The sequence below is a fragment of the Mustela erminea genome, chromosome 10 (genome assembly GCF_009829155.1).
Source record: "Mustela erminea isolate mMusErm1 chromosome 10, mMusErm1.Pri, whole genome shotgun sequence".
Taxonomy (NCBI): Eukaryota; Metazoa; Chordata; class Mammalia; order Carnivora; family Mustelidae; genus Mustela; species Mustela erminea.
The window spans coordinates 96,488,922-96,502,012 of record NC_045623.1 but is presented as its reverse complement, the minus strand read 5'-3'; the positions used below and the strand labels follow the sequence as shown (position 1 = coordinate 96,502,012).

The following is a 13,091-nucleotide window of genomic DNA, read 5'->3' as shown; positions in this document are numbered from 1 at the left end:
CGTCGCTCCCAGGCTCCTGCTGGCAGAGGGGAGCACAGCTCCAAGTCCAAGGGGGAGCCTGGACAGGGAGGGCGGGGCCAGCGCTGCTCAGGTTGGGGGAGGGGGTGGAGAGGTCACAGGAGCTAAAGGCTTTGACTCCGAGGGGACAATGTGAGACCATGTTTGCCGGCCTCCCTAAGCGCTGGAAGGCGTTCTCTCCACAGACACAGTGCTAGTGTTTATTTTGTCAGAGCAAGGAAAAAAGAAAGACACCTCCCACTCTTGAAAGACTTCCCTTCTCACCCACCCTGTGTGCCCTGCCTGTCCCCCCACACAGAGGGGGGCCAAGGTGCCGAGGTGGCGCGCTCTCCCCAGGATTCCTCCCATGGTTGACCGCGGGGCCTCACCGAAGACGAGGGGCTCCCTTAGGAGCCCGGCGAGGGGAAGCCAGGTGGGCTCCCCCTGCAGCAACCCCCTCCTCCCCCTGCCAGAGGCTTCTGCCAGCCACACCCAGCTCCACAGCCCCCAGGACCAGAAGCCACACCAGGCTGAGTCACCCGCCATCGGGCTCCTTCTCCTTTCTGGCTGCCCTCCCTACGTGCTGCCACTGCTTGAAGGTGGCCGGAAACCCGGGTCCCCAGCAGGAAGGAGGCTTTGCCAACAGCCCTCCGCACCTACAGTCACTCAGAGAGGTTCCAGTCTTCAAAAGAATGCCGATGCTGGGGTTCCCCAACTTTACAAAGCAGCCCTACTGCAGACCGCAGGCCGGGGGAGCCCCCACAGCTGACACAGACCAGACCCGGGGGCCTCCACGGTGCCCAGACATCGAGGCCACGGCCACCCCCTGCCCTCAGCGTGGTGAGCCGGGACCAGTTGGAGCAAACACACAGACCGTCAGAGGAGCCCGGGGGAGGGCGGGATGGGTTAAGCAGCAGATTGATTAATGCATCTCTACTCAGACCAAGGGAAGCGGAAGTGGGGGTGGGGGGGGGCTGGTCTCCGATGCATCCGTCATCCTCACGGGGCAAACGCAGCCAGCCAGGACTCTAACTAGAAGCCGAGCTCTGGAGCCTCGGAGTGAATGAAGCATTTTGCATGATGGGTGTTGGGGGGAGGGGGCGTCATGATGCCGGGGCGGCGGCCAGTGGCACTTACGTCACTCATGAGCCCCTTAAACACCACGAGCTCGGCCTTGAGCCGCTCGATCTTCTCATTCATCTCCTCCTGGATGGCTTCGGCCTCCTGCGCCGCCTAGGGAGGACAGAGATGGGGAAGGGTGGTTTAGGGGACCAGGAACCCTGAGGGCTGGGAAGGGCTGGACACCTGCCGTCCAACCAGGCCAGGCACACGCATGCCAGCAAAGGGGTGCTGAGGACCTCCCCCCAGCCCGGCTTCCTGCAGAGCCCAGTTCACTGGCAGGGTACCACTCAGCGTGAAACACTTCTCCAAGGACTATTTATCCTATGGAAAAATCCCCAGCAGATATTAAGGGAAAAAAAGAACCGGTTAATATAACAAGTGATTCCAGTAGGTTAAAATGTGAGGTGGGTCCCTGTGAAATTGCTGATATTTGACCATCTCCCACCCCCAAAATGGCAACGCCATTTTGACACGTGGAAGACACGTGGAATACACGTGTGTTTGTCCAGAAAAGACAGGTCACCCGGCAATCTGTCAACTGGGTATGTGGGGAGGGGGGTCGAACTGGAAGGGAGTTTTATTCTTTTCTCTACATTTCTGAATTTTCCAAATATTTGACCGCGAACATGTCATGTTTGTAAACAGAAAGACTTCTGTTACAAAGCAAGGGAGGGGGATGCCTGGGCATTTGCCTTTGGCTCAGGTCATGATCCCAGGGTCCTGGGATCGAGTCCCACATCGGGCTCCTTGCTCAGCAGGGAGCCTGCTTCTCCCTCGGCCTCTGCCTGCCATTCTGTCTGCCTGTGCTCACTCTCTCTCTCTAACAAATAAATAAAATCTTAAAAAAACAAAAACAAAAACAAAGGGAGAACAGACATTATCCTTTTCTGTCTGTGTCTTGACATTACTTGATTCTATCTCTTAGAAGATCCATGCCTTAAATATCGGAAAGCAATGTTTAGAAGAGTTTTAAAGAACTTTTCTTGTCTCCTCATGGGGACACTATTCGGAGGCGGAGAAGGTGAAGTTTGCGGCCTAGTGCACCCAGCAGGTGGGTGTGAAGCAAAGCCCAGACCCAGAGCTCCCAAGCCAGAACCACAAGAGAATATTCACACCGGGAGCCCCCCACTCCAAGGCATAAGGCATTCAGCCCCCAGTCAGTTCTTGCAAGCTGGGATTGGGCAGCTCAAGAGACCATCCAGTCCTGAACTCAGGTGGGAAGGTGAGGGTCCGAAAGAGTCACAGGACCATTGCCGAGCAAGCAGCGGTCAGTGCTGGGACTTAGACCCAGACTTCCCTCTTCCGGTCCCCGAGCTTTTCTACAACACTGTGCCAGGCCCTTCCTTGGTCCGAAGCAGGGGACAAGGAAGAGGCCTTGTGGCTCCATTTAGGAGCGACTAAGGCAGCAGGGGCAGCACACTGCAGGGGCTCAGCGGGGACTGGCCTCCAACTTTGCCCCTCGGAGACTGTGCCCCTGGGCCACACGGTTCCCACAAGCCTCTCGTGGTCAGGACCTCCAGGGGCACTCACCTCCTGCAGCGTGTCCACCATGGTCTGCAAGTTCATGCGTTTAGCGAGCTCCTCCTCCCACCTGCAAGAGCCAAGAAGGACAGGTGGTCAGACGGTGGCCTCCCCGTGCCAGTCCAGCCCTCAGACACCATGCCAGCAGCCACCATGGGCCTGTCTCCAGGCTGGGCAAGCAAGGTGCTGCCGTGAATCCCTCCCTGCCTGCCCTCCGGGAGCTCCCAGTCAACAAGAAGGGGACAGCCAGGTCAACACATAACCATAATTTCAGGCAGCGGTGACAGCCGCCAGGTTCCCAGCATGAGCACTGCACCCCGGGGAGACGAAGGCGGGAGGGACCACCATCTCCCCTTCACACAAACTATAAAGTGCCCTGCAAATGCCATTGCTCCTGCCCTTGCTAAATGATCCCGTACGGCAGTGGGCGCTCAGAAGCCGGGCTGTAGCCAGCGCCACAAGAAAGAAGCTTCTATTGTGCCAATGATCATCGCGGTCTGCAGAAGTCTTTCTGTCCAGCAGCAATCCTCACTAGCCAAGAAATCCCCTACCCAGCTACATATCCCTGTCTCACAGAGAAGGAAACTGAGGCTCAGAGAGGTTACGTGTCTTACCCAAACACACTCAGCTGGCTAGCACATGGGGCTGGAATCCAAACACGGGTCTGTTTTATTACATTAAAACAAAAACAATAAATACAGCTCGCACTTAGTCAGCGCCTCTGCCAGGACCCGTTCCAGAGCTTTCTGTGTATTGTCTCATTCCAGCACACGCTGGTTAAAGCCGGACAGGAAAGAATAAAGGGCAGGAGGCACACAGGGGCTCACAGGGTACCCCCAACATGAACTGGAGGTAGAATGGGTTGTTAATAATCATAATCACTGGGGGCGGCTGGGTGGCTCAGTCAGTTAAGTGTCCAAGTCTTGATTTCAGCTCAGGTCATGGTCTTAGGGTCATGAGATCGAGGCCCACATGGGGCTCTGTGTTCAGCCAGGAGTCTGCTTGAGGTTCTCTCTCTCCTTCTGTCCCTTTCCCCCATCACCTCTCTCTCTCTCACCCAAATAAATAAGGCTCAAAAAAAAAATAGTAATTAGCATCCCAGCACCAGCTCACCCTAACTGAGAGCTTACTTTGTACCAGGAACGATTCCACGTAATATCATTCACTCTTCCTGACAACCCTCCAGCACAGCTGTACAGCTGGCCCACGTCACGGATGCAGAAAGCCGGGCACGGGTCAGGGGCCCAAGGTCAGGGTGAGGACAGGTGGAGTCAGGACTCGAACCCAGGCTCGAGGCTCCAGACTAAGCACAGGCAGCCTTGCCAAGCTCCCCAGAGACCCAGGATCCATCAGAGCCCCCCCGCCCCACCTGTGCCCCCCCCCCCCACCGCCAGCTCCCTTCCTTCCCCAGAGGGAGCCTGGGACAGGTTCCTTCCCCCCCCGCATCCTGGGACAGACAGATGAGCTCCACGCGCTGCTCACCCTCTGTCCACCTCCCTACATGGCCTCCAAGCAGGCAAGTCTGGAAGCCTTTTAGGATGCTGTCGGGGCCAGCTAAAAATAGGCCAGAAGGGAGGAAGGGTGCGTTACGTCACTGGCTTTTAGAAACAAGAGAAAATGGACACTGTTTGCACACACAGAGGAAAATTCCTCCTCTCCCCCGCACGCTCCCCTTCCTCCCGTTTCCTCTCTAACAGCCCCCTCCCCCCGGCATTGGCAGCCAGGCCTAGACCTGCCATGGGCTCCGGGGTCCAACACCTGGCAGGCACGGGGCCGGGGCACCGGCCAGGGATGAAGGACACAGAGGAAGCTGAGGAGGGGCAGTGAGAGAATGTGAGGGTGGAACCCAGGTGAGACCATCTCACGGAGCACCCCCCCTGTACAAACAGGGAAACTGAGATCCAGAGCGTACAGGCAATTTGCCCGAGGTCACCAGGTACGTCCCAGGCCCACCATGGGAGAGAGGGGTCCCAGGTGGGGAGAGAGAGGTTCACAGGCCGCCCTCCACCTGCCCGGCAGCACGGGGCTCCCGGGCCTTCTGTCAAGGGAGGCCAAGGCCCAGAACACGGGTCCGAGCTGAATCATCTCTCCGGGCCCTGCTCCTCTGAGGGGGGCAGGGGACTCAGCTCCAAGCCGCCGAGATGAGCAGGTGCAGGAAGGGCTGTGACCTGCCTTCCGCAAACAGCAGGAGCCACAGAGGAGGGGGCAGCGAGGGGCAAAGGTGGGGCACCCAGGGGCCCCTCACCCCTGCACACCTGCTTCCCAGACAGGCTCCTGGAGATGCAGCCCGGCCCCTCTCACTTTTCCTTCATGCAGGCTTCTAATGAGGTGCCTCGGGCTCCACAGACCCTTGGTACAGAGAGGGAACATGAGGCCCAGAGAAGGAAAGCGACTTGCCCCCAGTCAACCCCGACAGAAAACACGAACCAGGCCTTGGGATCTCCAGACAGCAGCAGGAGCGCCCACCCCAGATGGGCCAGGCCGGTCTGTGCCCGGTGCCCTGCGCCCCGAGCTTAGTGCCTCACACACATCAGTTCTCACGAGAAGTATTATTAACCAGCTCTGGTAGAGAATTTTCCCCAACTCCATCCTGCGGGTGTCAGAGTTGAGGTTCAGAGAGGCGAGGCAAGTAGCCTCGGCTCCCACAGCTAGCGAGCAGGGACAGGATGCACGCGCTGCCCGTGCTCTCAAGCAGCAGTGAGTCTCAGGCTGTCTGGGCGCAGCAATCCCCTGGGGGTCGGGTCCAGGTTCGGCAGGCCCGGGGTGGGACAGACATGCCGCATTCCTGATGAGCTGCCCCTGACACACGCCCCAAATCTCACTGGTGTTTCTAAGCTGCACCCCGACAGATGAGCTTTGCACCAGTGATTTCACGGGCCTTTGTATTTCCAAAGCCGGGCTGGGTGGGCAGCCGGCGGGCCTGCTCCCAGAAGACCTGGGGCAGAGCCCCGCGTGCCCGCGGCAGCTGGCTGGCGGGCCCTGTCCGAGGCCCACAGTGCCGCGCCTCCTGGCCGCGGTGGAGAAAGCTGGCTCTGCCCGCACCGGCGTTGACGGTGCAGAACAGCGGTGCCCTTCAGCTGCTCCGGCTGACTGCGGCGGAAGGACAGCAGTGACAGACTGCTTCAGGGATCCCAGACGCCCCACGCTCGCTGCAACCCAGCCCCGGAGGGAGCAGGCGGCTTAACCAAAATCTGGTCAACCAAGATGCGGCTGCTTCGATTTCAACACCTGTCCCAGGGACGGCCCCCTCCCCCGCCCTGGGTCTGCCCCGGGAATGCGGTTTCAGTAAGGATGGGTGTTTGGGGCAGAGGCGCCCACATAAGCGAAGATGGGCAGCACGGAGGCCAGGGAGCAGCCACTGCCACGGAGAAGGGGACACACCCACTGCAGGCCAGGGCTGGGTCGACATCGTGTCCTTTGCGGCTCTCCCACCCGGCCCCTGCTGAGCAAAGGCGCTCACACTGTCGGCTGTGAGGGTACGGGGAACCCCCAGCCCCGTTTTACAGGTGGGAAAATGAAGGCCCAGAGCATGGAGATAACTCCAGCCAGGACCGAGGTGGCCTGAATCACTCGGAGCCACCCCTGCCCCCCACCCGACTCACTGGCTCATGAAACTTCCAACTTCCCACATCCCAGGCCGCATGGCCATGGGACCTCATCCCACACGGCTCTCACCCAAAGAGCCAGCCACGATGAGGGGGACAGGGACAGACGGCCCTCCATCTTTTCCACCTCCAGAAAGTGCTCAGGGCCCCACCCCGGCATGCGTCTGCTGTGCCCCAGCCACACCTCGGGAACCGGCTCTCGCCCCCCCCGCAGCCTCTCCCTTCCCCCCTGCAGACACCCTCAGACAGCGGTCTCCAAGGCCAGCTCCTCCGAGGGCTCTCCGTCCACAGCCATGCACGGCGGCATCTGCAGCTGGCAGGCAGACGACAATGGAGGAGGAGGAGGGTGAGAAGGCAAACAGAGCAGTTAACCCGAACCAAGCACGCACCCCAGCCACGCAGCCTTCCTAGGGGCGTCACAGGCAAAGCTCACTTAAACGAAACTCACGGTCGCCTCTAGGCCCCATTATTATTTCCATGTTACTCATGAAGAAGCTGCAGGCCAAGACCATTACCCCAGATCCCACAGCTAGGAAGGTGGGGTCGTGTCTATGTCATCCCTTTACTCAGAGCATCTCCAAAAGTGAAGGCTGGAAGGGGCCAGAGTTCACCTAGTCTACAACTCTGAGGGTAGAGTTAGGGAAACTGAGGCCCAGGGTCACGAAGGGAGTAGATGGCTTTGTGCCCCCCATTCCCTTAGCCCGGGCCATAGCTCACAAGGAGGGAGGGGGCGGGATGTGAGAATGAACACAGACTCAGCCTCTCCGAGCACCTGCCTCCATCTCTCAGAGCCTGGGTCTCTCCACCTGCACATGGGACAGAATGTGGCCCCAGCACATACCAGGGCCACTCAAGAAAAACCCATCCAGTTCCCACACTCTCTGAAGGTCACGTGACCGGCCCTCAGCTCTGGCTGCACTGGACCTCAGGGCCCATCTCCCGGCCCCAGCCCAGGTTCCTGCCCCCCTGCAGCTCATTGCCCCAATCTCTCCACTGGCCTGTGCTCAAAGCCTCCCACTGCCTTGGAGTGAACAGGAAATCAAGACCCCAGCAAGGAAGGGGCTGATGCATGGCACCCCCGGAGCTCCTGGAGTGCGGCCCAGCGTGACCCACGGCTCAGCGGCTGGACAGAGTAGCGTGCAAGGGCCGCCCTGGTGAGGGTCTCTGCACCAGGGCAGCGGGTAAGCAGGGGTTCAGACCTGGGAGTCCACAAATCGGGAACTTGGACGTGTGTGCAGCAGCAGAGAGAGGCCCTCCAGCTCCCATCACAGAAGTTTTAAGACCCCTGTGCCCTGGCCAGATGGGGCATGAAGGAAACAGGAGTGAGAGGCCTGTTCTGGTGGGCGGAGAGGCTCAGAGGAGGGACACCATCATACAAATCCTCCGAGGAGTTGGGCCTAAGCCTGGGGGTCCGGCCCTTCTGCCAGGGCCGAGAACTGGCTATAATTACCAGTGCTGCGCCCACTGCCGTACTCCTGCTCCTAAAACCAGCCGGCGCTTGATAAGGAGCCTAATGGTTGTATGGATTTATTGAATGAATGAATGAATGAATGAATCCGAACCACATCACTCCTCAGCCCTCCTGCTCACTTCTGTCTGGAACATTCTCTGCCTACACACCACCCGGACCTAGGGGCTCCCAGGAGCTGAGTTCCCAGGAGCTGAGTTCCCAGCCCTGGGCTTCCGCTCAGCTCTGTCCACTCCAGGGAGAGGAAGGCCGGGGGAGGGGCCACCAGGGCAGGAAGGGGGCAGGGAGAAGGAGAAAGCTTCCCTCCCCCACTTCCCACCGCCCTAGGGGCTGAAGAGGGGAGGCAGGGACGTTAGGACAAAGAGGGCCAGGAGAGGAAATGACCCTACAAAGTGACTGAGGTCTGGGACCTCGGCACCTACCTTAGCAAAAGGAGAACACGTGTGAGGCCAGGGGCAGGGACAAGGGTAGCGGCACCCGCCCCACCCAGATGTGGTCTCCCCGCATTCCAGAGGAGCCAGCAGCAACCACAGGACGGACAAGTAGTCCAGCAGGCCACTGGCGGAGGTGGGGTGAAGTTTCACCACCAGCCTCCCCACCCCCACCTCCCATCCCCCAGCCAGGGTCTCCCCCCACCATCAACCCCGATGACACACAGAGCCTCAGGAAAGGGGCTGACAAAGCCTGGCCTGCTGGGGGGTGGGGCGGAAAGCCAGGCTGAAGTCACTGGCAGAGGGACTGACTCACAGATTTTTCACTTCCTGTGCCGTCAGAGAAAGGAGGTCTGAGGCCCCCGGCTCCAGAGGAAAGTGGGTACAGCCCCAGAAAAACAACTAAGGCTTCAGGGAGAGTCCGGGGGGCTGCTGGGGAGAAAGTCCTGGAGATGCCTAGGCACCAAAGTGCTCAGTTTGAATCCTTCCCCCCTCCACTTCCCAGCGGTGTGACCTCAGGCAAAACAATCACCCTCTCTGGGCCTCAGTTCCCTTATCTCTGACATAAGAAGCACTCTACCCCTTTGCAGGGTGGTTGTGAGGACTACATAAAGGTGGGCAGTGGGGGCTAAAACACCCAGTCCCGCCCCCGGCGAAGAGCAAACTAAATGTCTGGCAGCTCAGTGTGAACAACGATGGAACGCCACAGCTGGCTCCAGTGCCCAGACCTCAGAGAGCAGGGAGGGTGGCCCAGGAATGGTCCACACCTTTCCACGGAAGGTAAGTGGCAGGCACACCCTGGCTGACTCACTCAGGTGAGGCTAGGTTAGAGCCCGCAGTGGAAAACTTCGTTCTGGGCCAAGCAGGAGTCTGGCCTCCGGTGGAGGGCCGGTGGCAGAGAACAATTTCCACCCAGAAGGACGGGGAGCTCACCCCTTTGCCGCACAGCTGGGGGCAGAATGCCGTGACAGCCAGGGGCATGCCCGGGCCATCCTCCTGCCCACCTGTCTCCCTGGGCTCCGCCTCGCTTCTGTGTAAGCCCCACTCAGATGGACCGTGTCCCACCCCTGGCCACACTGCAGAGCCGGGGTCCAGACTAGCATGGGGGACAAGCCCATAGACAGACCAGGGGGACCCTTTCTTCAAATCCAGCCTCCCCAAAGCCCACGGGCAGGAGATCAGAGTGGGCCAATGGAGCCCAACTTACAGATGAAGATCCAGAGCCCCCTACCCTTTTAACTTCCGCTGAGCACCCCCCGGAGAGCTTCAATGTCACACTGAGTCAGCTTCCCATGCCCCAGCACCCCCTTGTCTCATATCACAAACAATTCCCACTTGTGGCAGAAAAGAAACACAGATGAGCAGGAAAGGCAGTGGGGGTGGGCGAGGCTGAGAAGACAGCCCTCCCCCCAGGCCACTAACAGCTCAAATTCCCCTCTCCATCCTGACTTCTTCCTCTCCTGTGGCTCCCTCCAGGAGAAGGAGGGCTGGGTGCTCCCCTCTATGAGCAGAGAGCCCCCCCCGACCTCCCCGAGCCCCGGGCTCACAGGTACCTCCTTGGCATGGCTCCCCTGAGGCTCACTGCCCTCCCCCTGCCTGTGCTCAGCCCCGGACCCCAGGGAAGGGACCCTGCACACATGTGCCCATCAGCATCCTGTCTGCCCAGCTGTACTCCGCCACTCGGAAGGAAACACAAATTAAATGCCAACTGATTGTCTCCACGGAGGAGGTATTAAATTAATGTGCACACTTACCCAGGGCAGCCGATTCCATTACGGACGGGCAGTAATGGCCCGGAGAAGGCCCCCGCGTAGGCTGTGAGCTGCTGGTGGGCCATGGAGCAGCGACCATGCCACGTGTGCACCCCTGCACACACACGCGCACTCATGTACATGTGCACACGTGCACACACAGGGCAGCTTTCAACCGGAAAGGGCGGTCCCGTCCAGGGAGCCCAGCGGACAGGGCTTGCCAAGAGCAGCCTGGGCCTTCCAGAATGAAGGATGACAGGAGTCTCTGTGGACCGCACTAAGAAGGGCAGGCAAATTGAGGACGCCGGCTGCTACTCTGTGATTCCTGGGGGCCTGCTAACCACTACCTAGGAGCCTCAGGTGCCCCGTCTATGAAATGGGGGTGGCGGTCCCACCTTGTGGGGTACATGGGCAGACTCAGTAAGCTCAAGGGAAGGGACACAGGCATGCTTGACGGACGATGGCCATTCATACAACTCTTGTCACCCTGCCTGCACCTGCCTTGGGGAGGGAAACACAGGGTGGCACGACCCAGGCCGTAGGAGCAGGGGCACTTCCCCGCCCCCCGACTCTGGGGATCTGGAAGCCCTGTAGTTCAGCTGCCCATAATTCTGCCAGCAAGCTGGTGAAAGCAGACCCCTCCCATGGACCGGGAGGTGAGCTGCATGAACTTGTCCACACTCTCCCTCCCTGGTCCCAGTCGCCAGGGGCACCCTGTGCGGGGCAGCTGGCTGACTTCTGGGGCTCTGCCTGGGAGCCACCAGGCCTTGAGACAGCTGGGAGGGAGAGGCTGGCAAGTCCTTGACTGGACCCCATTCCCCAGGCCCACATGTCCTTGGGCCACACAGCAGTCACCGTTGTGCAGGAAGCCCTGAATCAGATCCTGTCTCTGTCCCTAACCTGCTGAGTGACCCTGGGCGAGTCCCTTCCCTCCTGAAGCATCACTTGCCCACTCTTAAAGCAATGGGGTCCAGCTGGATGAATTTGAAGGGCCCAAGCGGCCAGGCCAGGAAACGTTTTCTGTGGTCTCCCAGCAAAAACGCCACGCTGACTACAAAGCGATCTGATAAACCAGGAAGCCTCAAGCCAGCTGGGGTATCAGTCTTTGAGCTCAAACCAATGTATACCAACATATGTGGCAGAGAGAAGGGCAGGGGCTGGGAAGGTCCTGGGATCAAACCCCAGCCGCATGTCCTGGGACAAGCGACCAGCCCTCTCTGGGCGTTGGCAAGACCACCCAGGTAGGGTTGGTCTCGTAGGGCTTTTTGCAACTGTTCAGTGGACTCGTGTATGGTAAGAACCTAGAACAGTGCCTGGCACACACTGTCCCATGAGCATGCACTCGGTGTCCTCGTCCTCCTGACCTCCCAATGACAGACGGTCAGGGAGTTCCAGAGACTGACGGAGTGGTCCTGGACTGCACGGCAGGTGCGACACTGGAACCCAGAACTGGCTGACTCCGGAGCCACTGTGCCGCCATAATAATCAGGATGTTGGTGATGATGATGAGCTAGAGGCCACCATCATCTGGCTGGGCGACTGGAGGAGGCACCTGGGGGTAGCGGTGGCAGAAAGAAGAGACCACGGCCAGCAAGAGACCCAGCCAGTGTCCTGCCTCTGCCCTCTGGCTGGGCGACTGGAGGCACCTGGGGGTAGCGGTGGCAGAGGGAAGAGACCACTGCCAGCAAGAGACCCAGCCAGTGTCCTGCCTCTGCCCTCCACGCCCCCAGACCCTCCCCAAGAATGAACGGGCATGTACCAGCCCTTTGTCCCAACAAAGGCCACCTGATGGCAAGAGAGACCAGGGCAGGAGACGTCTCACCAGCCTGAGCCCAGTTAGTCTCACAACACCACGCTGGCAGGCACAAGGCATACTCGTGGGCTCAGAGAAGCCCCCAGTTGCCCACCCAATGCCAATCTGAGGTTCTGGCCGATTCTACGAGTCCCATGTTCCAGTTACCCGGCGTCCATATTCGCCCAGATTCCTAGCGCCACTCCCACTTTGGTGGCATGTACTGAAACCCCTACAGAGACCAGGCAGTTCTGCGAGCCTATAACCCTGAGCTGCGCGCCAGACAGCACCCTCCTTCCATCACCGCTGTCTGAAAACCACACCCGAGGGGGCTCTACTGTGCCCCCCCCCCATAAAAACCAGACCACTTCTAAGAAGGAAAGTAACTCAAAAGGCATCTCCTGGAGAGGAGGAATCTGCATCCCAGATTGTAGGCCGCTATTTTCTAACCTCTTCCAGGCTCGCTACACCTTCATCACCTCCTCCAGGGAGCCCTTCCTGACTTCCCCGGGTGAGTCACTAAGTCCATCAGGGGGTTCCAGTCCTGGTACATGCCTTCCTCATGGCATCCAGGGAGCCGTAAACGGCGACTTCCCTGCCTCTGCCATCACACTCACTCTGCTAGAAGGGGAAGACTTATACTGACTGGGAAATGCTCATTACGTGCTGGTCTCGTCACTGTTCTCCCACCTGAGCTCGTGAGCTAAGCGTTTGCGGGCCCACTTCACCGAGGAGCAAACAAAGGTCCAAGGGCAACGCCTGGCTCCAGGTCAAGCCCAGCCCATCTGACTTTCCAGCCTGAGCAACCTCTCAGGGGTTCAGCCCCATGAACCCCTCTCCCCACCATGCCCTCCAGCACACTCCAGGTTACCACCTGGGGTCTGATGCACAGACGTGGACTTGTGGGGTCTCGGTCACTGACTTGGAAAAGAGTTGCTTACCTGAGGCACCTACTTTGCCTGTTTACTCCCTTCCAAGACCCCAGAACCCAGGCGGAGAAAAGCCTGAGCGTTCCACTACCAGCGGCCAAGTCTAATCTGTGGGCAGCCCCACCACCCAGCCACCCTGACCACTGGCATGTGACCAGCAAAAGAGCTGCCGGATTTGGAGTCAGATTGAAACAGGTTCAAATCCCAAAATGACCAGCCACAGGCTTCCAGGCAAATGATTTCTTGCCCCCGAGCCTCCTTACTTGAACATTGCGACACGGGGATCATGGAGGACCCTGCTCGGGGCTGCTCCAGTCTAGGAAAGAGGTGATAGATGTAGGCGCTGCTTCCCTGTCCTGTCCTGCTGCCACAAGCCAGCTCTGATCTCTCCCTGGGTCTCAGTCTCTTCATCTGTAAAATGGTCTGTTTCCCGTGACTCTGGGGCTCTACAGAAACCGTTGGTTTGTCATCAGGT

General features: G+C 59.3%; 1 protein-coding gene across 2 annotated transcripts in view; it reads right to left on the bottom strand.

Moving 5' to 3' along the window:
• IFFO2 (intermediate filament family orphan 2) overlaps positions 1–13,091 on the bottom strand; it is a 43,718-nt gene that overhangs the window by 8,417 nt on the left and 22,210 nt on the right. For both annotated transcript variants that reach the window (XM_032301827.1, XM_032301828.1), the window contains exons 2-3: positions 2,650–2,710; positions 1,135–1,230 (exon numbers count right to left, since the gene is read on the bottom strand). In XM_032301827.1, coding sequence (XP_032157718.1) covers positions 1,135–1,230; positions 2,650–2,710 — 157 coding nt within the window. The remainder of the gene's footprint in view (positions 1–1,134; positions 1,231–2,649; positions 2,711–13,091) is intronic.